Source organism: Sinocyclocheilus rhinocerous, unplaced genomic scaffold (genome assembly GCF_001515625.1).
Source record: "Sinocyclocheilus rhinocerous isolate Xijiao unplaced genomic scaffold, SAMN03320098_v1.1 scaffold12, whole genome shotgun sequence".
NCBI lineage: Eukaryota > Metazoa > Chordata > Actinopteri > Cypriniformes > Cyprinidae > Sinocyclocheilus > Sinocyclocheilus rhinocerous.
The window spans coordinates 423247-449957 of NW_015626394.1; the positions used below are offsets into that span (position 1 = coordinate 423247).

A 26711-nucleotide genomic window follows, 5' to 3' on the forward strand; every position below is an offset into this window, starting at 1 on the left:
ACACGCCCCCACATGTCTACGTCATGATGTGGGAAGATTTGCATAAAGCCGCCTAAATGTTCACGCAAAGAAAGAAGGTGTAACTTTTAGTCTCGCTGTAGTATTGTTGCTGCCGCCATGTCGTGAAGGCGCTGTGTGTTTCCTTGTGAAAGCGAAACTACTTTATTTGGTCTTCCAAAAGAGGACGATATCCACTTCGTCATGCCTAGAGCTGATCCGTGCTGGTCGCTGAGGAAATACATCAACTTCGCGCTGTGGATCGCCGGATCGGCTTTCACCGTGGACGAAACGGAGTCCAGCCTGGGGTCGTCACATGTGGTTGCCGCAAGCCCGCCAGCCGCTTCTTTGTCGAATCCGCCGGCCGCACCGTTCTCAAGCCCGCAGGCCTCCACTCACTCAAGGCCGCCGTGTGTGACACTGTGTTTCGTAGTGAAAGCGAAACTGCTTTGTTTGGCCTTCCAAAAGAGGACACGACTAGAAATCAGTGGTTAAGTTGTATTTACAACACTGTTCAACCCAAATATTAATTTGTGTGCAGTACATTTTATGGAGGACTGTTTCCTGATCCTGGAAGAGTAGACTACAATGCCGGCTGTTCGGACTCACAGACTGTAAGTACGTCTTTTATATTTAAAGAATTTGCCACTGACGATTCAAACGCGAGTTTTGAGCAGTGTAGAGTAGCGCTTGTTGTTTGTCATTTCCAGTGTTGGAATATTATTTTTAGCAACATCATATGACCCCTTTAACGATGCACGATTTGTTTTATGCAACAGTAAAACATGGCTGTTCACTTTCAGAAGTTGTAGTGATGCTTTCTTTTCCCTGAAATAATGTGAAACATATGCTGGTTATGTAATTTTTTTAAATATATTTTAATATAATTTAAATTGATTTTAGAAAAATAAATATTGTATCCCATATTGAATACCACATTTATTTATAATATTTAGCATGCTATCTCATATCGCTTTTTTTTTTTCAATATCGCACAGCCCTATTAAAAATGATGAATGTCCTGGTCACTGAGGTACATTAGTGTGTGTACAGTGGAGTACAAAAATACCGGTTTCAGGATCCCAAAATAATGTAAACACAATAAATACAATAATAATAATAAATAAATTTTAAAAATGAAGAAATATTTCAAAGTAAAATAAATAAGAAATATTTAAGATTCTGCACACAAATGCTCTTTATAACACTGTCAAATAAAATTGATCATTAGGTTTTGCAAAAACTAGCTCATGCAGCTCATCTAAACAAATACAAACCAATTTTAAACAAATCTAAAGAAATCTCTTTTAAATTCAACTTTTTCCATGCAAATTATTGTGCATATAATATTATAATAAAATTTAGAAAAATGTAAAATAGAATGATTCACCGTTGATCTCAGACATTTGGTCCTCACTGTATGTGTGTTTTCTGTCTTCACTGTCACAAGAGGTTTTGCTTTTGCTTAGTTTACACTACAAGTCTGTGCCTGTACTTCACGTATCTAAGCTACAGCACACAATAGTGGCAGGAGACCTTGCCTAGTCTCCTAATTCTCCATAGATCAGATTCACAGGAGTTTATCATTATTGAACTGTCATGTCACCTTAATGTAAAACACGCACATTACATGATAATTCAGGTCAAGCATGATTTACCTGTGCCTCCCTCAAACCACACATCACAGGCCTCTGATCCCAGATTAATTAATCTCTTTAGTGTTTAAGCATTAACACGTCAATCGGTTTTAAAACTAGATAACTAGTAAATAAACTAACCTGCTGGATCATGCAATAATCTAAATACTCACCAGTACTGGGTGGAAATCTGATTGTAATTCAAAGCAAAATCACCGTGTATATACAAGAGAACGAAAGAAAATTAATAATCAAAACAATACTCAAACAGAATATCATTTCAAGTGAATGACAGATCCTACATGTGCATCAATGTAAATATATTTACACTGATGCTCACGTAGTGACTGTCATTCACCCTAACGTAAATGAGATGCTTTACTCCGGAGTCCAGGCTTTAAAATACCTCATTGTCTTTTATATACGTTAAAATTTCAAATATCAACCCCCTTATGATGAAATCCGTATTTCATAACCAAGTGTTTTCAGATTATGTTTGGATGAATTTGTTTCTTTTTCATTGATCATCTAGCCAGTTATGCTAGCTCTCACTAGCCGACCGAATAAACTGTAAAAACTCCAGCGATTTACACAAAACCAGTACATGGAAACGACAAGCTTGGTTGAAATAATAGGTTATATACTCACTTTGCCGAATGTAGCGGTGGTTTCTGTGTGAAACGACACGGGTTAGGTTATTAAAGGTAAACGGGGTTTGTCTCTCTAATGCTGCTCCTGTGGACACAATGATGGAGCCGGAATGCGCATGCGCTAAACACCTCTGTTCTGTTACTGATTTAATGTAAAATCCGTTTACAGTTTTGGTACAAACGTTGCACCATGACAATAAAATTTCATTTTATGCCATTATTATTGGTAGCCGTTGGAAAACAACGGCTAGCTTGTGCCCCTTTATTGTGTATGTACAGTATGCAAGTCATTTCTCTAACTAAGCACCTTACTTTGTACTTACCAATTTTCTGCCCTTATATTTAGAGTGTTATTCTACACAGTAGCCAACAGATATTTTGTTTACATCCGCATATTAGAAATCCTCTTGTTTCCCTCTGTCTCGCCGCCACATGGTCATTTTTCCTTGTGTATCTAAAACAATGAACCTTCATGGCAGGCCATTTTAACATTGATTCCTAAAAACTATCTACCATCTATTTGACACTAATGGTGCGTTCAAGTCATGTCGGACAGATAGTATTTACGAGTTGAACGCACATGAACACCACCACAAAGTCGTTATTACGAGTGGGAAACTCGAAATTTTCTTTAAAGGGGTCCTATTATGCTTTTTCACTTTTTAAATTTAGCCCATTTATTTTTAATAGCTAGCAAGTATTCCAATAGCAAATAGCATGTTTTTCGATTTTTTTTTAACTTGTTAAAGGGTTAGTTCACCCAAAAATCGTTTCAAACCCGTAAGACCTTTGTTCATCTTCGGAACACAAATTAAGATATTTTTGATGGAATTTGAGAGCTGTCTGACCCTGCATAGACAGCAATACAATTGAAATGTTCCCAAGTCCAGAAACGTAGCAAGGTGACATCAGGGGTTCAACTGTAATTTTACGAAGCTACGAGAATACTTTTTGTGCGCAAAAGAAAAAAAATAACGACTTTATTAAAAAATTTGTCTCCTATGCGTCACCGTGTAGCGCCATTTTGGAGAGTATCCGCTGGACGTAAACAGCATATGCTGTTCTGTGTCAGCTGCGTCACACGGATATGCGGTTTTCGTTCAGATCAAATCACAACAACGTAGCAGATACGCTGTTTTCGTTCAATCAAATCACAACCACATAGGAAACAGATCCGGCGAATATTCTCGTAGCTTCGTAAAATTACGGTTGAACCCCTGATGTCACATGGATTATTTTATCTGATCTCCTTGCTACGTCTCTAGACTTGGGAACACTTCAGTTGTATTGGTGTCCATGCAGGGTCAGACAACTCTCAGATTCCATCAAGAATATTTTAATTTGTGTTCCGAAGATGAACGAAGGTCTTACGGGTTTGAAACAACATGAGGGTGAGTAATTAATGACAGAATTTAAATTTTTGGGTGAACTATTCCTTTAACAGATATTAGTTATTAGAAATTATTCAAATATGTATTCAAGTTGATTCTGGTAAACATTTTTAATTTTCCTAATAAAACTTCTACATAAAACTGTCATTATCTAGAAGTCATTATGATTAGTTGTTACATATCACAAATTAAAAAGAAAAAACTAGTGAGATACATATTTCTCTATATTGCACTAGAAAAATTTGAAAAGGAATCAGCAACAGTACAAACTAAAAAGAATAGTTCAACTCATTTGGGCAATTTGACATTTGCCATTACCCACAAAATAGTTGAGATAGCATATACAGAATATATACAGGATAATAATACAGAACCGGTTTAACTAGTTTAAACAATTAATAGTATTATTACTGAAATTAATATATTACTGTTGGTTCACTTAAAATAATATGTAAAATATATGTACTAAAACACAGACATCAGTACATTTTAAGCAACAAATTTTCAAGTGGCTTGCAACAACATTAAACCTACAGCAATGGAAAACGACTCCTGGCTCTATCTAGTGGTTATTCTGATAAATGCATTTTCATTGATCTTTATTTCTTCCATGATACCTCTTAACTTATATGTAAGCTCTTCACCGCAACAATTTACACAAACCATTGTTCAGTCAAAATAGCTTTAAAAAGCAACAAAGAAATGTATTTGATCCCCTTTTATGGGTTAAGCACATGTTTGACCAATATTGCAAAGCTGCATGTCTGAAAATAGTACTAGACAAAATAATGTGTCAGAAATACAATGATATCCATCCTACCATTTAATTTTCAAATTAACAAATTTTTTAATGTAACATAACACATATACTTTGTGTACTACACAGTCAATTGGACTTTAGCAACCTCTCGGAGACCACATCGTACCCCATAAAGGCAATCGGTACATCTGCATAAAACACACCTCAAAACAGATGCCTGATAATCAGAATAACATGTGTGATCCTCTTCTCCAGCCGCTGGGCAGGATTGAGAACTAATCGCATACAAATGGCTCTGAGTACGGTGTCCCTTCTAAAACAAGGAATTTAAGTCTTTTGATTAGTCATTAAATTGTCCTTTTAAGTCATATGCTCCTCTTCACCTTCCTCCTCTTCATCTTCACCTGACTCTTCCTCGCTATCTTCCACATCCTCGCTGTTTTCTGAAACAGATTTGGCTTTGATGACTATTTTGTCATCAACATCATCGTCCTCAACTCTGATCGACTTCCTCCTCTCCAAAACTGTTGGGGTGCACACTGTAGTGACACCCTAAATGCAAACAAATAGTCTTTTAAACACTAGTAGCGCAAGACTACATATCCTAGTCATTTTCTGCAGTAACTGTTGGCACATGGGTTTCATTGTGAGTCACAGTGACTGACAATAAGCTTAAAATGTACCAGTTTCTGTCGGCACAGTTATCTTACTTCAGTCAACAGGTACAACTGAGGTAATTTTCAGTCTGTGCCAAGCATATGCCCACAAAATCAGTGCAAAAAATGTAAAAATAATTTTTTTAAATTTTATTTTTTACTGAAATTCTTGAGCTTACCTCGCTGCATACTGAAACATTGGCTTCTAATTGGGCTTTCTTGGCTGGAATCGGAACTGCCTGAAAAAAAAAAAAAAAAAAAAAAAGACAAACTGGTCACACTAAAATACAACAATAAGCATCTGAAAGGAATAGTTCACGCAACAAAAAATTGCTGAAAATTTACTCTACCATCCAAGATACACATGAGTTTCTTTCTTCTTTGGAACAGATTGAGAGAAATTTAGCATTACTGCCCTTGTTCACCAATGGATCCTGGATGAACTGTTTCACTGGAGGAAGTGTTATTACGGACTCATATTTTGACTAGAAGTGATGGTCAAAATATGAGATAAAACGACTTAATGAGGAATCTGTTACAAACATGCAGCTTTTCAATTCACATGAGATTAAATGGACTGAGTCATGTGGATTATTATGTTTTTATCAACTGTTTGGACTTTCATTCTGATGGCACCCATTCACTGCAGAGTATGTAATGGTAAACTTCTCCAAATCTGTTCAGATGAAGAAACAAACTCTTCTATATCTTGTATAGCCTAAGGGTAAGTACATTTTCAGAAAATTTTCATTTTTGGGTCATCTATTCCTTTAAATGTTCTGATTAGAAATGACAAAATAGTACTTACAAATCCTGGGAAATCATAGTCAATGCCCTTTGCGGCCAGTCTCTTGCGTAGCTTAGACTCTTTGCTTAAAAGCTTTGTACCAACTTTCTTCAGATCATCTTCAGCATGCTGTTTGTTATAACGAGCAACTGCAGGCTGCTTTGGCTTCTTGAAGCCCAACCTGGAACCAACAAATAGCTTTTCATGGACCTTATCAGGTGGCACCACTTGACCTGAACAGGACAAAACACAGTAAAGTTTAGACAACATTATGTAAGAAAACATGCAAAACCTTTTACTCTCAACTTACACTTTATGAGCCGCTCTCCGATAAGGTAGTTGTTCATGGTCTCAGCCACAATCTTAGCAACCTCATTACACTCAAACTCCACAAATCCATAGCCTTTGCTCCATCCGGTCTGCGAAAGATGAAAGTTTAATACTTGCATTGAAATCTTCAAAGCAAGATATTGTTTACTAGTATGACTCGTGTGTTTATAGTGTTGGCACATTGGTTTCATTGTACAACAAAATGGAGTTGGCAATAAGCAAAAATTTACCTAATTACTGTCTGCACAATTATCTTAGCCAAGGCAACAAATGCCAAAGATAATTTTCAGGCTGTGCCGTTATTATGTTATGTTAAACAGATAAATTAAATTTACATAAAAGTAAACACCCCAAATTCTAATGGAATTTCTATTCATATTTGGAAGCAACCCCAAAGGGATCAAGTTTTCTTTAAGAATCCTCTTAGAATCAAACAGGACCTTATGGGGTTAACTGAATTAATCCAAGATAATCTTATGTTTCATTATAGAATTCCTATTAGAATTCTCATATTTATTTCAAATAATCATTGAAATTGCATCAGAATTCCGTTAGGATTTGTATTCAGCCACTTCCCTAATATTTACCTCTTTCTACAGAACTTATAAATTCCTTGTGAGACAAAACAATGCTCGTCTAACCCAATTGATTGTAAAACGCGTAAAATACGACTACAAGCACGTCGTACCTTTTTACTCCTGGAAACTCTTGTTCGAGTGACTTTGCCAAACTGTCCAAAGTAAGATTTTAATTGAGGTTCAAACAATCCTCGAGGCAGATGACCAGCATAAAGTACTCCAGGAGAAAGTGGCTGACCCTGAGGGGGAAATCATAATTAATATCACATTCAGGAAAAAAAAATGCTAGTAAGCTAAACACATACAAAAAAACTGAACAAAGCGCAAGCTTTGTATAGCAAATTAGTGTCGAATAAGGATTCGTCAATCCAAATAACCCTAATGGCTATTGGCTATTAATGACAACTAATTAAATGTTAAATTTAGCTGAAACCATGTTTCAAGGTGAAGCTAAATGATGGTCAGGCTAAACTGGAGCCACATGGCCACGCGTCATACCGTTTTAGGACGTTTCTTTACTTGCTGAACCTTCTTCTGAAACGCTGCATCATCCTTTGGATTCAGAGCCAGCAGAGTTTTCGCCGGCTTCTCTGATGATTTGCCTTCTGTCATTATTAAATATAAAATTGATAAAATAAATATAGCTATACGTTTTGGACGTGTGTCGTACTACCTCTCCTAAAACCACGTTGTTGCACTTCTTTCAGGAAACTGCAAAGGTTCAAGAAGACAATACAAAATAAAAGTCCGCTATATCTACAGCATTTTTAAAAATAATTTCTTACTTATTCATTTCTCTTTTCCCATTGTTCTTATGATATAGGTTGCTGTTTTATAGTTATGTTTTAATGAATTAATATTTTTCACATACATGAATAAAAATACTAACTAAATAACACTGAAAGTTTATTATGGTTAACACACTTGCCTGACTACCAGTGTGGTTTTACTGTGTTCGCTTGTTCATGCTTGTTCATCGTTTTACTAACTGCAAAAAATGCACTGATTTAAAATGTGAAAGAAAGAAAAAGCATTATTAACACTAGTTGTTAACAAGGACTAGATTAATTTAAAATACATTAAAAATTAAATCAGGTGCAAAATTTATAACTTTCGAGATAAATTTAAGGAAACATTTGCTTGAATCCATATTAACAGAAATACAGAGCAGGTTTGAGGATGAAGGGGGCTGACCCCACAGAGATGGTTTAAAAACGGGGCGGGGTTTTGAATGAATGATAGGCTGAATCACTGATGTAACACTGTACACATCGATCAGCAAAGGTGAGGGTGCAACAGATTATTATTACCTGACATGGCAACTAAAATAATTTATTTTACCGTGAATGGAAGACCAGAACAAGCTGAGTTTCCCATTGACTGTCCTGCACAAGATGTTAAAGGTAAGGATTGTTTCAAATATATTTCTCATAGTCTAACTAGAATTTAACGAATTTATTATTATTGTTATTATTATTCGCTCAACAGTTCAACGTTAATCTCATTTCAATAAACTACAAGACTTTGGGTTATATTTCTATGTGTACCTCAAAGGACAGCACACCAAAAACATTTTATAAAAACAATGTTATACATTTTATTTAAAAAGTATTAAATTAACATAAATTATTCAATATATAAAATCATCAAATAGAATTTCTTATATGAAAATATTCTTATATTTCTTATATGAAAAGGAGTTTTTGTTATGACCAAATTGGCTCTCTGCCCTCATTAGCTTTTATTCTGCTGAAAACAAGCTTGAGGACTCTTCTCATTCTCAAGGGCAATGACAACAGCCAGGCTTCTTTAATCAGGTCCTCTCAATTACAGCGAGCCCATATGAAGAGCTATTCTGTTGACCTGGACAGCTAATACAACATAAGGGATGCTCAGATGATGATCTTATTTTTTAATCTTTCTTTTTTATATGAGACTCCAATTCTCTAGAGAACTATCAGACTGCTAATTAACTTTTTATCTTCCATATTGACTCATGGGTGAATTTGTAGTCACAGATTGTGAGTCAGAAACAAATAAACTGTCATACTTCAGTTTGCCAGCTTGAGTCACAGGTGGTGCAGACAGTCAGTCAGTCTTCAAGTGCCAAGCAGTGCCCTAAAGGAAACATATGGCATATTCAATACAAGTCACACATAATAAAGTGCTTTAATTGCATGACTTGAGGAAATTTCCATGTACCTCAGTTACGAAAATGAGAAATGTGATGATGAATTATATATGCCACATTAATGAAAATGTGTGTGTGTGTGTGTGTGTGTGTGTGTGTGTGTTTGCATCACAGATCTTTTCCGAGCAGCAGCTGAGGCAGGACCTCATGACATCCTAAAACTCTATAATACTAAAGGCAATATCATTAATATTTCCCCTCAGCTGGCCCCAAATAGTCCTCACTCCTACTATAAACTGGAAGTGGTCGCTGCAGACTGTAACAGTGAGCTGTTAGGTATTCTCCACCTTAGCACTAGAGAGCTATTGTACTGATAAACCTATGAATAAACATAATGTGATAGATGCCACACATAACCTCTATATTTGGATCATGTTGAACTCTATCTTCTAGGCTCAGATCTGGTTGTTGCTCTGGGATTTGACCTCTCTTCTATGGAGAAAAGGTAAGGTTGGGACATATTTGAAAGGCACACTTTCTGACAAATTACTTAGAGTGACAGATTTTTCATTTTTGGTAATATTTAATAGCCATAAAAGTAGCATGCATGCATAAAACATCCTACTACCTTACAGAAATCACAGCATAAGAAATCACACCTGTCTGTGATGGTAGCATAAGAAGAGTCATGGCTTTTAGCAGTCAGAAAACTAGCCGATCAGAGAGATCCTCTGCCTGTCAATCATTTTGCACATTCATTATTACTGAACTGGTTGGCTGATGTGTCTTTAAGGATGGGGTTTTGATGAGAGAGCGGGGTTTTGAGGTTCGCAAAATTGCTTGTATGACATTTTATATGTGCCACAAAGTTTGGCTCTTATTTTATCCCAAAATACATGATAATAATGATCCAATCAAATTATTTTTAAACAGGTTACAGAGCCTGGAGAAAAGAATCCTAACTGAAGCAGCAGAGACTCCTGTCATTGTGTTTGAGATTAAGAGACAGGTGGAGTCATTCAGAGAGAAACTGGAGGTATGAGCGCTGAACTACTGTGTCTGAGATTTTCCATCTGCACCATTAAGGGAATTTAATGGATTCCATCTATAGCTTAATATTTTTGTTGAAGCAAGGATGGACTCAAATGATCAAAATTGACAGTAAAAACATATTTAAACAGCATGTATATGAAAATTCAGCTTTGCCGTCACAAAAATAAATGACATTTGACCATATATTAAAATAGAAAATAATAATTTAAAGTTTTTAATAACATTTCACAATATTACAGTTTTTAGTGTATTTTTGATCAAATAAATGCAGCCTTTGTGAGCATAAGAGATTTGTTTAAAAAAACATAAAAAAATTTTTAATTATTCCAAACTTTTGGATTTTGGTCTTACCTTCTTTCTTTCTTCTTGTTTTTTTTTCTTTGACCAGTAAATATATTAAATAAAGGAAAGTTTTCAAGTACATTCATATGTCAAGCCCTATAACACGATGTCTTTCTCTGTAGAGTGTTGAGCACCTGAGCTGGTTGGGATTGTTTAAGAACATGTCAGAAGGCACCCACAAGCCCTCCCCTTTCTACCATAAAAGAACCCTGCGCAAGACCCGTGAGGAGTGTGAGCACGTCAGGGAAAAGTTCCTCCAAATGAGGTGCTGACATTCTTGTCTCTTGTCTTTTTAAGAATCAAATATGCACAAAAGAAATAAAAGAATTGCTTCTGATTTACTTTCTATAGTCCTCTGGAGGTTTCTGAAGAGGTGAGACAGTATCTTAAAACACCAACCTTTGATAACTGGTAAGTTTTTAATATCTCTCTCACAAAACATGAAGCAGAAATGCACATATACACTTTCTTTTCCTTCTTATGTTCACCACACAGAATACTTCTGGCAATTCCCTATAATTATTTAACCTGGATATGACTTGTTTTTGTAAATAAACGGAAAACCAGGAGTCTTCCCAGTGGCTGCAGCCACATCAAAGTCCTGCACCTGTCATACATGAATAGGAAATTGTTAGTGAAGCAAAGCACAGCACTTCTAAATTAAGCATAAAGAACAAGGCGGAGATCATGCCTTTCATCTGCCCAAAGGGCCTCATATTAATATCAATGGTAATCCTGTTTGTGGTTTGCAAATCAAAAGCACTTCTTATGAGAGCAAAGGGCTGGAGCTCCGTGTTCATTAATGCAATAGTCTTCCAAGTGGACTTGTTGAAACCAGGCTTTAGCTTCAGATTAACACAACAAGATTCCTTCTAAGGGGTAACAGGAAGATAAAGATTTTGTGCTGTTGTAGGCAATGGGAGGACGCTGAGATCATGGTGCTGCTCCAGGTGATGTACACAGATCTGGACTTCATCTCCACCTTCAACATTGAGCTGGACGTGCTGCAGCAGTTCCTTTATGAAGTGTACCGACGCTACAATAACATCCCCTTCCACAACTTCAAACACTGCTTCTGCGTCACTCAGATGGTAGCCTCAGCTTCAGGATTTCTTCCAATCACTCCAATTGTCCACTTCTCCATCTGCTTGATTAATAAATGGCATGCCCCAGACAGCCATCATTTCACTCATAGCACTGCTGCCAAACGTTAATTGTAATTTTACTGGAATCAGCTGTCTGTTTCCCTTAATTGTCCCATTAAGTCTCTATCCAATGGGTCATTGTTGTAGAGAAAGAGAACATTATAGTGTGTGTGTTGTAATTCATGTTTTTGAAGGTCAGTGAAGGTTGAAAGTCAGTCATCTGTCCATCCATCCATCCTTGTGGGCCACATATATACACATTATATTACCATATATAAATAATTGTATAACACATTATAATATATAAATTCATAAATGTTAATACATATAATAGATTAATTAAATAATAAACAATTCACATTTAGAATTTGTATTTCTATTTTTAAAATGATTTTGGGTTTCGTCAACCAGCCCAACAGGAAAAGTCCTGACCACTAATATCTGTGTCCATCTGTTTGTCAGATGTATGGACTGATATGGCTAACAGATCTCAGAAGCGAGATGGACAGTATTGACCTCCTCATCATGCTAACCTCAGCCGTCTGTCACGATCTAGATCACACCGGCTACAACAATGCATACCAGGTGGGATAGCTGTTGTCTCAAGATTTGCTGCTTTTCAGTACACAGCATAAACTGATGGAAGTATGTCCTGTTTCAGATTAACGCACGCACTGAGCTCGCCTTGAGGTACAATGACATCTCCCCACTGGAAAATCACCACTGCGCTGTAGCTTTTGAAATCTTGGAAAAGGTCAAAAACTTTGGCTCTAAAGTTTTAGTAAACTTTATATTTTGAATGTTTAAGCTTAGACTTAAGGGGGTCTGAATACTTTCCGTACCCACTGTATGTAACTGACAGTAATTTGCATGCTGAATTGTGATTAGTCTTTTCTTCCTTAAAAATATGTAACCATTTATAATCATCTTCAAACTGCACATTGACTTAAGCTCTGTTTGAAATAGCATACTATTATATTACTCACTAATTCTGTACTATGGAGTATGTATTTATAGTATGCTCATTTTCTATATGCATGAAAAACTAACATTAATTATTTTTCAGACTGAAAGCAACATTTTCCGAAACTTGTCGACAGAGCAATTCAAAAGAATCAGAGAGGGCATAATTAAGTATATCATTTACTCTTCTATCATCTCAACAACCATATCCATATCAAACCAAAAACTAGGTCAAAACTGACCAGCTTCTCATCACTGCAGGTGTATTCTTGCCACTGATATGACCAGACATACTGAGATCCTCAACAAGTTCAAAGCCATTCTCCCTGTGTTTGACTTCAGCAACAAAGATCACAGAGATGTGGTAAGGACAGTGATATTCATAATGGTCAATCAATGATCAAACCAAGAAGACCCTAGCAACACCCTAACAACCACACATTTCATCATGGTGGCCAGTTAAAAGCACTCAGCTTTTAGGGCTGTTGTTGACGATGATCCACTTCCTGTCTGGCTGCTTCTTTCACAGTTGATGATGATCATGATTAAAGTAAGTGACATCTCCAATGAGGCGAGACCCATGGATGTGGCAGAACCGTGGCTGGACTGTCTGCTGCAGGAGTTCTTTAATCAGGTAAATATTGCTAACTTTGTTTAATAATCAAAGATCTCCCAGTGTCATGTTGGGAGTACAATTTTCATTTTAAACAACAGTACTTTGTGCTTTTATGTTATCTAATGCAAAAAAAAAGAGTGATATGGAGAAGTTGGAGGGTCTTCCTGTCACTCCGTTCATGGATCGAGACAAAGGACATCTCCCCACTGGAAAATCACCACTGCGCTGTAGCTTTTGAAATCTTGGAAAAGGTCAAAAACTTTGGCTCTAAAGTTTTAGTAAACTTTATATTTTGAATGTTTAAGCTTAGACTTTAAAAAAAATCTCCTTGATTTACAATGATATAGAATGTTCAGCATTTATGTGACTTTTCATTTTTTATGTAAAAATGCATTATATACAGTGGGTACGGAAAGTATTCAGACCCCCTTCAATTTTTCACTCTTTGTTATATTGCAGCCATTTGCTAAAATCATTTAAGTTAATTTTTTTTCCTCATTAATGTACACACAGCACCCCATATTGACAGAAAAACACAGAATTGTTGACATCTTTGCAGATTTATTAAAAAAGAAAAACAGAAATATCACATGGTCCTAAGTATTCAGACCCATTGCTCAGTATTTAGTAGAAGCACCCATTTGATCTAATACAGCCATGAGTCTTTTTGGGAAAGATGCAACAAGTTTTTCACACATGGATTTGGGGATCCTCTGCCATTCCTCCTTGCAGATCCTCTCCAGTTCTGTCAGGTTGGATGGTAAACGTTGGTGGACAGCCATTTTTAGGTCTCTCCAGAGATGCTCAATTGGGTTTAAGTCAGGGCTCTGGCTGGGCAATTCAAGAACAGTCACAGAGTTGTTGAGAAGCCACTCCTTCGTTATTTTAGCTGTGTGCTTAGGGTCATTGTCTTGTTGGAAGGTAAACCTTAGTTCCAGTCTGAGGTCCTGAGCACTCTGGAGAAGGTTTTCATCCAGGATATCCCTGTACTTGGCCGCATTCATCTTTCCCTCGATTGCACTGTCTGCTGCAGGAGTTCTTTAATCAGGTAAATATTGCTAACTTTGTTTAATAATCAAAGATCTCCCAGTGTCATGTTGGGAGTACAATTTTCATTTTAAACAACAGTACTTTGTGCTTTTATGTTATCTAATGCAAAAAAAAAGAGTGATATGGAGAAGTTGGAGGGTCTTCCTGTCACTCCGTTCATGGATCGAGACAAAGTGACTAAACCGTCTTCTCAGACTGGATTCATTCGATTCGTTCTCTTTCCTCTCTTCATTGAACTGGCAAATCTGTTCCCCTGTCTGGAGGTGAGGAAGTTCCCAGAGGAAAGCCTTTGTGACATTCACTAAACATTAATAAGTTAGGAGAACTCAAACAATTTGAGGAAATCCATTACATTAAAAATTTAAAGGCAAGATACTATAGGCAAAACCACTATGTTTTCAGGCACTAGTCAGTTTTGAGATTTTGGCCAATTTTGCTTCCATAACACGCCTTCTTTCAGATTAGTGGAAAGAAAACATCCAAAATACACGTTTAAGTGTTTATTTTATTACACGTCATATATTTGCATCTGTAGATTTCAGTTACCATGCAAAGATTTGAAGGCTGCTTTCTCAAAGTGAGCCTGAAATCTTCAGTAGCTCTTACATATTCCAAAGTTTACGGTTTTATTATATATTCTGAAGGTTTTTCACAGGGCCTTATTCATATAACATTCGCCTGACTTTTTATTCAAAACATGTTATTCCAAAAAAACATGTTGGATTTCCCCCCCCCCTGATTGTTTGTCAGTATTGTCTGATTTATAGAGTGATAAAAAGAGATATACAAAATCCCCTTTGTAAAAAAAACGTTAACTCTGTGATGTAAACAAAATGAAACAAGAATTTTTGAACCTGGCTTCATCTGATGTTCAGATTTCTGTTCTTGAAATGTATGCAAGTTAGTGCATATTAAATACATGCCTCATTTGCATTTCCAAGCACAGTTACAGAAAACATGCTATACAAAATGTAATGTCTTAAGGTACTGTAATTATAACGGTTTAAAAAATAAGTTAATTTCACCTGCCTTAAGTTAATAAACTTTGCGATTAAGTTTAAGATTTAGATTTTTTTCTATGCGAGTATGTTAAATAGCACTGAACTTGAAATGTTAATTAATCTAATTCATGCAGTTTGATTAACTGAGATCTGCCATGCTGTCTAGAAATAATTGAGATTATACAGAGATATAATATCGAAATGATTTTTGTTTTTTTAAGTGGTCGAGCACTACTTTTGTCTAATGTCGCTTTTAATCAAACAACAACAGTTGAAAATATGAATATTCTTTTATGCAATTCTTTGGCTCATTTTCCAGGTATTCTCAGAACAAACATTTCTAGCTCTTACTTCTGACTTTACAGCAACACATCATTGACCCTGTGCAGAAAGCCCTGGATTATTACACAGAGATGGAGAAAGCTCTGGAGAGGGAGAAACAGAACTGGGCCCAGAGTGAGAAGATGGTCAAGCCCAGCAACTTAAAAGAGCCAGAAGCTCATCCAGAACCTGGTGGAATGACAAAACCAGTCAACCTATAATCTAACCTCACACCGTTAAATGTTCATACCTATAATCAGAATGTAAATTGAGTTTCAGAATTGTGCTTTAAGGCTTAAAGTAAACTTATTTATGCTACTTTTACTAAATGTGTATATATATATTCAAACAAGGGTTGAATAGTTTCACTAAATATATACAAAGTGATAATTACAAATAAAACATAATTACAAAGTGATTAATTAACTTACATTTGGCCTTTTTCTAATTTAATATAACATTTTTCATTACAGGTTATCAACATAAAAAGTTGAGTGAAAATTGAAAAATTTAATGAATATCAGAAAGTCGTATCTCACGCTTTTGCATTAATGACAGCATCTGAAATAAAACGACTTACTAAAAATACTAAAATCACAATGTCTGCTGAGAATTGTTTTTCTTTTGTCAAGATAGTCTTGAAAATGAATGTAATTAACATGCACAGTTACCCCAGAAGATGGCGCTACTAGAAGCTACAATTTCATAGGCATGAGAGAGGAGGCTATAAATGGAACTGTACCGTTAAATTATGAAAATAGGCGATTGTCACTGCTAATTACATTATAGGAATTGTTATAAATATTGATTGAGGTTTGTCTCGGATTCTACTGTGCAACTGAAAACGTGCTATTGAAGAGTTGAGTGTCAAAAACAGTGAAAAATTTAATGAATATCAGAAAGTCGTATCTCACGCTTTTGCATTAATGACAGCATCTGAAATAAAACGACTTACTAAAAATACTAAAATCACAATGTCTGCTGAGAATTGTTTTTCTTTTGTCAAGATAGTCTTGAAAATGAATGTAATTAACATGCACAGTTACCCCAGAAGATGGCGCTACTAGAAGCTACAATTTCATAGGCATGAGAGAGGAGGCTATAAATGGAACTGTACCGTTAAATTATGAAAATAGGCGATTGTCACTGCTAATTACATTATAGGAATTGTTATAAATATTGATTGAGGTTTGTCTCGGATTCTACTGTGCAACTGAAAACGTGCTATTGAAGAGTTGAGTGTCAAAAACAGAATTAATCACAGCACTCTTTTACATTCAAATTTATTTTACAAAAGAAAACTTCATTTTACACATATATTTCCCAAAAACCAAATAGTGTCTCTTTAGTCTGACGATGCAAATGGAATATTATGCATGCAGTTTTGCATTTCTCTCAAATACCGTCCTGCACAAGTAATACCCACAATTCCATTTGAACTCCATTTGAAGCCATTAAGTTGCAGAGGCAGGTAAAGCATTAGCATGCAGCACTGTACACATTTGCATAGTAAATGGCTTTCACTTATTTTGGATTAATTTGTCATAGTCCTTTACCAACATGCCATTGCATGAAACAGAACTTAGAATCAATTATTCTCAGGAAGGAAGGGGAAAATGGTTTTATCGGGGCAGTGGTGTAATATAGGAAGTACATTGTTCGTTTTTTTTTACAAAATGAATGAATTCTGATGAGTTGTTGACAAATTTCCACAAACAATGTAAATATAGGATGAAAATGCTTAACACACCTTTAAATTAATGAAGTCCACAGAGCTCTTAAAAAGAGGCATCGAAAGAAACCTTCTGTTTGCAAAAGTTGAAAAAAACCCAAACATGTACCTTATTAAAAAGTTAAGGCATAAAGTTACTGGCAGGGAATGTATTGACTGAAATTGAAAAAAATAGTAATATGAGTCATTAATAATAATACTAATAATAATAACAGCAATGGTGGTCCTGAGTGTTGGCTACAGTACTGACACCAAAAGTGACCAAAGGACTTTGAGATGTAAGTTATGGAACACACACCAAAATGGGGGGGGGGGATTTATATATATATATGTGTAAATGCTAAAAGTGTTTTTAATAGTCAATAGTAATAATAATCATGAATATTATTTCAGAACAATACTGTCAACTGGTTCCTAATTAGCTCTTTATACATTTATAGTGTGAATCCTCACATTCGATATGCTTCTGAGAATGTTACTGAACTTGCTTTAAACAAGACAACAGAATATTATGTTTTTTTTTCTTTTATAGTTTATGAAATATTGCACATGGATAATGACGTGGGCAGGAGAAACGGGAGTGGCAGTGATCAGGGAATAAGGACACTTTACCCAAACTACATCGACTTCTACTGGCCCCTCAACTGCAGCAAGAAACTTTTACTGAATGCTTTCTAATGCTACGAACGGTTTATACTGAAAATAGCCTATGAACAGACAGAGTTTCTTTCCTACTGGTTCTGCACACGGCAAATCCAGTAGTTTATTACTAAAGCTACCTCTTCAGAACTGCTCACACGTAGAACTTACAGCAGAATGGAAACTGAATAAATCGAATCATTTCCACACCAAACATATAGTATTAACACTCAGATATGATTCAACCTCAACTATATGAAGCCACTGAAGGATATGGACCAAATGCTTTTTGCAACACAGAAAGTATAAAACTGAATCGACACTGCTTTTGTTCTCTCTCTGGGCATTACAAACACACAGCGATCTCTGTGAGAGGAAACACTGTACAACACAACACAATTAAGGTAATCAAATCAGATTGCAGAACTGTTGTGATTTGCAGTACCAAGAAACGAGTCGAGAAAAAGGCAAATGTCAAGATCCAGACAACATTTAAATCACTGTGCTAACATCAATTACAAGCATTGTTTGGAGCTGTTTATGAAACATATTTAGCATTTTTAATTGAATAAATGACAATGAGATGGAGACATATCTAATACACTAGAAAATCTGATGTTTTTTGTCAAAATCACAAAAGCCTTCAGCATAACCAAGTAGTTTTGCACATGCGAAGGCAGGAATGACACCTGATTTGTTCATCTGAGCACTTCAGTGTGTGTGAACAGCTTTTGCAAACAGGCCTGAGGAAAACAACTAAAGAAAAATTTTTACAGATAAAGCTATCAAGCAAAACAAACAATAAAAAAGCATTTCCTTTTATAGTTGTTATGTTGTATCTTAGTCTAAAGTCTAATTTCAATTCCAATACTAAGTGTACCTGCTATGGCAACCAGTAACTATACTATAGGTCAGGCACGCACTAAATAGTTCAAGACTAGTAGCAGTCATAATAATCGATGACTTGTTTCATAAAGCTTAATAGAACAGAGAAACTTTATGGTGATCCACAGACCTGACTAAACCTGATACGTTTACACGACAACAATGTACTAAAAACAGAAAAGTTTTTTCTTCGCATGTTTGAAATGTTTCGCGTATAGATGACAACATTATCAAAATGATCCCCGCTCACATTGATACTAAAACGCTGTATTATTCATTCCAGGACAGTAGTTGGCAATGTCACTTTGTAAAGAAACTCTACGCAAACACGTAATATGCTTGCGCATCACCGTTATCACAGATGTTTGTAGTTTACACAGAGGCGATAATGGTATCGTTTTCAAAAACTTGCACTTTGATTTCAAAAGTTTGCGTTTTCAGGCCCCCAAAAGGCCACTGTCATGTAAACGAACGGCCAAAACGCTTAAAACATTGGTTACACTTTATTTTAAGGTGTCTTTGTTACAGTGTAATTATACATTTAAGCACTGAGTAATATTAAATACCAACATGTACTTACTATATGGTTAGGGTTAGGATTAGTGTTTGGCTTAGGGTTACTTGCATGTACTTATGCATAATTAATTGTTATTGTAATAGTAAGTACATGTAACATGTGTAACAAGGCCACCTTAAAATAAAGTGTTACCAAAACATTTTCCATTTTTAGTTTGAAAATGGTGTTGAGTAAAAGCTGCCACATATTTTAATGACACAGGCTACTGTGCTGTTTCAGTCAGAAAACAAGAGTGTGATATGAGCTCAACAAAACCCCTGAGAATCTCACAAAACATGCTCAGGCCACATTTCACCAAAAATAAATAAATAAATAAAACCCTATAAATAGCAAAAAAAAAAATTTTTATTATTATATTTGAATGATAATTAAGCACATTTTACGCTCAAATTCTTATTCATTACCATAATATGTATAGTATTTTTTTAACCATTATTTTGAAATGAAAGGCAATACAACAAATACTATCATGATGCATAATTCTTTACAATGTAAACAAAAAAAATCTGTCTTTACAAAATCATGAGCTTAATTTTCATGAAAAAATGTCACAGTGCAAGTTTTGATGGTCCTAAAACACACTTCATTGTATTAATATTGTTTATACTTATATTTATTTGTAAATTTAGATTATTTTTTCTTTCTAGATGATTTCCATAATCTGGAAATCTTGTAAGGTTTCATGAGATTCGTTCTTTTACTATTACAACCAAGTAATAAAGTAAATTAAAATGATACAATCTACCTGATACTGGTACTCTGGCATACATTTTTGCAACAACATCCCACTTGTAGGCTTGGGCAAAGCGCTGAGTTGAACTATAGGCATTATGGTGTATGTAAAAAGGGATCATTTGTTGCTATCTTTTGTGTTCTGCTCAGAAAAGTATGTTGATACTATCTGCAGATATCATTATGAAAATAGACTGCGGGAAAAGAAACCTCTTGGAGTTTGGCACCTATGAAGAATTCCTGCTTCGTACCTGAGGCTGCTTGGGCAAAAGAAGAGACCATCTAAGATAAATACTAAGACAGGAAGAAACAAAACAGCAAATGCATTCCATTGGCTACTGAAATCTTGCAAAAAGGCTCTGTGCTGATTGGCTCTTGGCACTGTTGAGCATTTCTGCATGCCGGCACTAGTTCAGGGTGACAATTAGCATGACACCAAGAAACGTCCTGCAAATATAGACAGTGCAGGGCTTTGCTTAGCAATTAGACGCAGGGCTTAGGCCTCTACTAGGAGAAATTGGATGGACCAGATTGTACTATAGCTGTCACTCCTCCAGGAGAGCATCTTAACTCAACCATTGCAGATAAAATCAGAACCTCCAAGTGCCTGACAAGAGATGCGCAAGGGCTGCAAACAACTGCCTTACATAGACGGAACGGGTGCTCGGATTTTGCTTTTAGTTAAGATGGCCCATAGATGGGGACCTGTGTCAGAGTGAACGCAATGCACTGCATTTACAGAAAGGGTTTACACAATTACATGAGGTTTATCTCATAGCTCTGGCTGTAGTGGTTTGGACGTTCAGAGTCTGTGCCGTGATTCGTTACTGTAGCCCCCAGGGGAGCCCTGGTTGCGGTGAGGTTTGTACGCGTCTTGATAGGGATCATGGTAGTCCTTCTCTACCAGAGGGTAGTGGTCTCGACTTTGCTGGGAGCTGGAGGACAGGCAGTTATGACTCTTCTTTTGCCGCTCGTTGTTGTGGTAGTTCTCATCGGAGGTCATCAAGCTGCGCCGCTCCATTGGAGAGTTGTCACTGATATGATTGCGGTTTTTATTTCTTTGGCTCTGTTGAAAGGTTACCGATATTAGCAGCGAAACCAATATAGTACTATTCAAAATAAATCCAAAATAACCCTTTCAGAGGACAGTATTAGGCATTTACTTTCAATCATGTTACTACATACAGTAAGTTAACAATTTCTGTAGAAAAAATTAGGTAAAAAAGGTAAAATAAAATACATTTCATTCAAGCACGCATAAACATAATATTTGGTAACACTTTATTTTAAGGTGTCCTTGTTACACGTTACATGTACTTACTATTATAATAACAATTAATTATGCATTATTACATGCAAGATACCCTAAGCCAAACCAATCCTTACCTTAACCATATAGTAAGTACATGTAGTTAATTAATATTACTCAGTACTTATATGTATAATTACACTGTAACAAGGACACCTTAAAATAAAGTGTAACCTAATATTTCAATTTACTTAATTTTGACCATTCTATGAGCATTTTTTGTTCCTGAAATTTCATGCAAATCTCAAGTAATCTCTGAAATCTCCAGTTCATTCCTATGGTACGTTCTATAAAGCTTGTGATGGCAACAGTAACCAAGGGGGCGGAGCTTAGCAAGGAGTTTCCACACATTTTAATCAACATATTTTGGAATATTTAAAACTGAGCCCCAAGTCTCCACTCACCTGTAGTCCAGAGACGGCTGTGGGGTATGGTGAGAGCACAGTGGATCCCAGGTTGCGGCCCAGCAGAGGGTTCAGAGGAGTGCTGAGGGAAGTGTGAGTTGCACGCCAATATGCCTCCATATACTCAGCCAGATGTTCACATGCATCCTCGAGCTGGTTCTCATCCAAAATTACGTCAAACATTTCCTGGAACAGGGCAGGAACAGCAATGTAGTCAGTGTTTTTTATGTCACATCCTTTATTTTCAAAGTCTTCCATTCAACCACCTCGCTCTATTTTGACACATAACTTTTTACAGCCCAATCCAACCTCGATGAATAAAATCACATTTTTGTTTTACTGAATATCCTGTTTTACTCTGAGTCTGACAAAAAGTCTGGAGTCATTTTGTTTGTTTTTTGAAAGAATACCTTTCTTCAGCAAGGACGCATTAAATTGATCAATGAAGACATTTATAATATTACAAAAAAAATTGCTGTTAATTTGAACTTTCTATTCATCAAAGAATCCTGAAACAAAATGATGTTTCCACCACAAAAAGTACTATGCAGCACAACCTTTTTTATAACATTGATAATAAGAAAAGTTTCATGAGCAGCAAATCAGCATATTAGAATGATTTCTGAAGGATCACGTGACTAAAGACTGGAGTAATGTCTGCTGAAAATTCAGCTTTACCATCACAGAAATAAATTACATTTTAAAATATATTCAAATAGAAAATAGTTATTTTAAATTGTAATAATATTTCACAATATTACTGTTTTTACAGTTCTTTTAATCAAATAATATCAGCCTTGGAGAGCATAAAAGACTTCTTTCAAAAGCATCTTACTGACCCCAAACTGCTGAGGGATAGTGTATTTCAGATTATGAGAGTAAAATGGGTTGCAAACGGTCTGTTATGGTATTCTGGATACTCACTGGAGGACACTGAGCTAATTTGTCTGCTGCCACCAGTTGTACATTTAAATGCTTGCTTTGAGACTTCCCTCGTGATTTGATCAGCCGTTGCAATACCTGTAAGCACGCACATGCAATAACTATTGACAATTTAACATCATTTAACTAACAGATATTGTTAATACATTGTTACATAATACATTGTTAATAAAGTTTTTAATAAAGGAATGCAACCTTGTTACCTTGGGAGAAGACACTTTGACATGGACAGTAATGGGAGCTAAAGAAGTCTTGATGAGCTGGGCTGGATGGTTGATTGTGTCGGCATCCAGCACAACCAGCTGAAGGGATCTGGCCAATTCAAAGATTCGCTCGATCTCACTCTGAACCTCCGCTGTCAGAAAGAGGAAACATTCAGCATGATGTCAACATGCTGATTTAGAAGCAGTAAACATGTCCAACATTAATTAATTAACTTGAATTCAGTTCGAAATGCTCAGTGGCAAATAAATATTAGCTGACATACCCAGGTTGGATCTGGTGTTGGATCTCTCAATGATAGCTCTCTTACTAGGGTTATTCAGCACAGATCTTTTGGCCAAAGAGATGTCTGCGGTTACTCTTGTGATTGATATCCTGGAATTAGGAAATAAATGTAGTGAAATCTACCACATGTACAGCAAAGTTATTTCAAATCCACAACAGATTAAAAGCTGTCCCTCACCTGCCTTCAAACCTGTGTTTCAGGAAGTCAAAGAGTGCTTTCTGCATCATATCTGTCACCTGTGTTCAAACCCATGGGGACAGGAGAGTAAACACAATTATGAGCAAAAAGGAGATTTTTATTTGGAAGATTAATTGGAAAAATTGAGGAATATATCTACTTTACTTCAACAGCATCCAGCCAGGAAATAACAAATAAGTGCAGTCTGTTTTAAAGTAGTTCACCCAAAAAAGAACATTTGGTGAAAATTTGAGTTTACTCATTCCATACCATTCAAGATGCAGATGAGTTTGTTTCTTCATCGGAACAGAATTGGAGAAATGTAGCATTACCTCACTTGCTCAACAATGGATCCTCTGCAGTGAATGGGTGCCGCCAGAATTAGAGTCCAAACAGCTGAAAAAAACATCATAATATTCGACAAGTAATCCACACCACTCCAGTCCATCAGTTAACGTCTTGTGAAGTAAAAAGCTGCATGTTTGTAAGAAACAAATCCATCAATATGGCACACAAAATATAGTCCATAATCCATAATAATAACGCTTCCTCCTGTTGTCCTCTCACATCAAAATCACAATTTTAAGAACTGTTTTGGACTGTTTTCACTTGCAAACGGTGATGGATCTGTGCCTATTTCTCACTTGATTCAGACAAGACGACTTTTCACTGGAGAAAGCAATATTATAGATAGAGGACTCATATTTTAGCTGTAAGCAATGCTTTGAAGAAAAAAAATGGATCTTGATGGATTTGTTTATTACAAACATGCAGATGTTCGCTTAACAAGACATTAATTGATGAACTGGAGTTAGGTGGATTACTTGTGCATTATTGTGATGCTTTTATCAGCTGTTTGGACTCTCATTCTGACGGCACCCATTCACTACAGAGGATCCACTGGTAAGCAAGTGATGTAATGCCAAATTTCTCCAAATCTGTTCTGATGAAGAAACAAACTCATCTTGGGAGAACTAATCTTTTAAATAATTTTTGTAACAGAGCAGATGACATATATTCTTGAATAATGAGCTGAAATGATCAAACACAGCTGTTTATCTTTCACAAATCAATCATGATATACGCTCCAAGGTGCATGACTAGAGATTTAGTCTAATATTCAGATGGTTCATGCTAACACACTTGTCACGCTGATTTCAGGGATAATGGTTATGTTTTTTTCCCCCCTGTTTCTAATTTCAAACCATGCTCCATTTTTGAGACTGACATGTTGTACCCAGAAGGTTGTTGCCTTGGCAACTCTGCTTAGAGATGATGACTTCTATTCAGTGACAAACCGACATCCCCTCTCGCTTGCTGCTTAAGAAGTGATGCCCTGGTTACCATGTCTAAATATACACACGCATACACCATAGGGATTGGGGGAGGCCTACCTCATATCCCTTAAGTGATGGCCCAACTAAGACCACCGGCCTCATGGATGGGACCACATCGTATGGAGGAATGTGCTCGGCCTGCAATATAACAGCGATTTAGATGTGAAACAATATGCTGTTTATTTGCAATAGCCCCATACTGATTACTGCATGAACACTGCAATAGTTCGAAACTGCAGTTTATTACAATAGTATGGCTATTTTATAGAATATATAGAACTGACAAATAAAATAAAATACAGTTAACTCACCACTTTCTGTTTCTGTTTACCTGTGATGATGGAAAAGAGGAATTTTAAAAAGTAGATTAAAACAAGCCACAAAAACAATACATCAAAATCAGATGCATCTTTTCTCTATTTAAAATTAAATAAAATAATAAAATAAAATTCAGAAATGTTCAGTGCCTAGCACCTAGGCCTGTATGCTTTTTAATATTATACTAAATGTCACTGGGCAACGCAGCTTCTACAGATTGTGTTTCTCAGCCATATTTGTTTTGTGTCAAGAGGTAATAACAATTTTGACACTTCATATCTTGCAATAACAGCCTTAAAAAGGACAGACAAGTTTTTCCCTCAGTTGCTACTGGAAAATATACATTCATTCCTTAATTTATGTGAACATTTTATAAAACCAGCCTATAAATTAGAAGTGAACTGGAACCCTTCACTAAGTCTGAAGAATGAAGCTGACCTGCAGAAGCAGGGTTGGGCTTGAAGGTGCCTGACACCATCTCACCCAGGCTGGAAGAGGAGTTCCCACTGGACTTCCTATAGGAATAAAGAACAGGGAATGGTGTTAATTAAGGACTGTGTTCAGAATGGAATATTTTAGGACACTCAAAAGGGATCACAGGTGACAAATAGCTAAGAAACACCGTGGCTGTCAGACTCTGTTCCATGTTTTGTGTGTGTCTTGCTCCCCATGTGCCTTCCGATGCCCATATTTGGTTTGTTTCCTGTTCCTGTCCTGATTTAGTTGATTTCTTCCCAGGTGTTTCCCATGTTTAATTTCCATTGATCCCAGGTGTGTCTCGTCAGCCCCTCCTCCTGTGTGTATAAAAAGTGTTCCCAGTCCCTAGTTCTCTGTCCGCTGTTGAAGGTCTTCGTGTGAACGTCTTCCTGTGTTCGTCTCCCTTGGTGCAAATAAAGTCTTGGTAAAAGTATTCTCCAGCGTCTCCTCGTCCCTCGTGTGTGTGACATCGTGACAGAACAGCGGACCGAACTGTAAGCGGCATCCCTTCCCCGTGTTTGATTTCCGGTTTTTTGTAAGTTTTTGTTTTGCCTTTTTCCCCGTGCGCTCCTCCACGTCCCCAAATGGAGGAGCGTTTAATGTTCCTCACAGTGGCTCAGGCGAGCCCAGACCCCATTGTCTTCGCGAGGGCGTTTGTGCCGCTCGCCCTCGCCAGCTCCCTCGAGGGGGAAACCCTCGCGACGCTGTTCCGGATCGGGATGACGTTCCATCATCCCACGGAGCTCCCAGACACCAACAACCTGGACTGGAAGGAGACAGTCATCCGGTGTCTGGAGAGTCTCCGATCCCGATCCGGAACCCCTCCGCCGGCCGTTCCCGAGGCAAGTCAGCCGGCAGTTAGTGTGGCAAGAGAAGGACTTTAACTGTAAGCGACACGAGCATACGCAAAAAAGGGGAACAATATGATGTTTGTTATTACTAAAATTTTATATAGCCCACGTTTTTATAAACATTTTTTATTTTTTATTTTACCGCTTAGGCAATAACGTTGACAATAACGTATATCTTCAACATACGTTGTTTGTCTATGGCCAAAAATGTAAGAAGATATGTTTTCAGTGGACTTTTAAAATTTGCTTTGCTTGAGAAAACATAAAAATTGAGAAAAAAAAAAAAATACAGTTACAGTGTTTTTTTTCTTTTGATTTAGTCGAGTTGGTTTTGCAGCATACACAATGTGATTTTCGGCAATCGAGATCTGGCAGCAACAGCACTTTTTTCCGCTTGGGCGAGCGCTTCGCGAAC

At 36.6% G+C, this 26711-nt stretch overlaps 4 protein-coding genes across 5 annotated transcripts in view; 1 reads left to right on the forward strand and 3 right to left on the reverse strand.

The window, feature by feature from the left end:
* The window catches only part of LOC107714287 (CLIP-associating protein 1-like), a 90520-nt gene extending 88133 nt beyond the window's left edge, over positions 1 to 2387 (reverse strand). The window contains exon 1 of the mRNA XM_016520102.1: positions 2283 to 2387. The gene's annotated coding sequence lies outside the window, so the exon portion shown is untranslated. The remainder of the gene's footprint in view (positions 1 to 2282) is intronic.
* Positions 2388 to 3935: 1548 nt separating this feature from the next.
* Positions 3936 to 7496, reverse strand: LOC107714465 (MKI67 FHA domain-interacting nucleolar phosphoprotein-like). Of its 2 annotated transcripts, none has more exons than XM_016520317.1 (6): positions 7285 to 7496; positions 6897 to 7025; positions 6189 to 6297; positions 5900 to 6111; positions 5271 to 5330; positions 3936 to 4878 (listed from the first exon to the last, which is right to left on the reverse strand). In XM_016520317.1, exons 1-6 carry the CDS (start codon positions 7396 to 7398, stop codon positions 4801 to 4803), a joined length of 702 nt encoding a protein of 233 aa, XP_016375803.1. In that variant the 5' UTR covers positions 7399 to 7496; the 3' UTR covers positions 3936 to 4800. The 2 variants fall into 2 exon arrangements, with proteins under 2 accessions (XP_016375803.1, XP_016375794.1); XM_016520308.1 differs by having other exon boundaries at positions 3936 to 4987.
* Positions 7497 to 8132: 636 nt separating this feature from the next.
* On the forward strand, positions 8133 to 15638 carry LOC107714389 (high affinity cGMP-specific 3',5'-cyclic phosphodiesterase 9A-like). Its single transcript, XM_016520215.1, has 13 exons — positions 8133 to 8189; positions 9181 to 9253; positions 9371 to 9422; positions 9851 to 9953; positions 10435 to 10577; positions 10664 to 10723; positions 11226 to 11403; positions 11920 to 12042; positions 12119 to 12211; positions 12524 to 12591; positions 12682 to 12784; positions 12950 to 13054; positions 15453 to 15638. Exons 1-13 carry the CDS (start codon positions 8133 to 8135, stop codon positions 15627 to 15629), a joined length of 1335 nt encoding a protein of 444 aa, XP_016375701.1. The 3' UTR covers positions 15630 to 15638.
* Positions 15639 to 20006: 4368 nt separating this feature from the next.
* Positions 20007 to 26711, reverse strand: part of LOC107714393 (voltage-dependent L-type calcium channel subunit beta-4-like) — a 36495-nt gene continuing 29790 nt past the window's right edge. Inside the window, exons 6-14 of the mRNA XM_016520230.1 lie at positions 25407 to 25483; positions 24962 to 24981; positions 24708 to 24788; positions 23314 to 23372; positions 23116 to 23225; positions 22832 to 22983; positions 22611 to 22706; positions 21687 to 21872; positions 20007 to 21039 (exon numbers count right to left, since the gene is read on the reverse strand). Coding sequence (XP_016375716.1) covers positions 20776 to 21039; positions 21687 to 21872; positions 22611 to 22706; positions 22832 to 22983; positions 23116 to 23225; positions 23314 to 23372; positions 24708 to 24788; positions 24962 to 24981; positions 25407 to 25483 — 1045 coding nt within the window. The 3' untranslated portion in view covers positions 20007 to 20775. The remainder of the gene's footprint in view (positions 21040 to 21686; positions 21873 to 22610; positions 22707 to 22831; positions 22984 to 23115; positions 23226 to 23313; positions 23373 to 24707; positions 24789 to 24961; positions 24982 to 25406; positions 25484 to 26711) is intronic.

Coding starts and splice junctions, on each gene's coding strand:
- LOC107714389 (XM_016520215.1), top strand. CDS start 8,133: ATGGAAGACCAGAACAAGCTGAGTTTCCCATTGACTGTCCTGCACAAG. Junction 12,043..12,118: donor GCTACAACAATGCATACCAG/GTGGGATAGCTG, acceptor GTCCTGTTTCAG/ATTAACGCACGCACTGAGCT. Junction 12,592..12,681: donor ATCAGAGAGGGCATAATTAA/GTATATCATTTA, acceptor TCATCACTGCAG/GTGTATTCTTGCCACTGATA.
- LOC107714465 (XM_016520308.1), bottom strand. CDS start 7,398: ATGACAGAAGGCAAATCATCAGAGAAGCCGGCGAAAACTCTGCTGGCT. Junction 7,026..7,284: donor TAAAGAAACGTCCTAAAACG/GTATGACGCGTG, acceptor TTTCCCCCTCAG/GGTCAGCCACTTTCTCCTGG. Junction 4,988..5,270: donor ATGTTTCAGTATGCAGCGAG/GTAAGCTCAAGA, acceptor GTTTGCATTTAG/GGTGTCACTACAGTGTGCAC.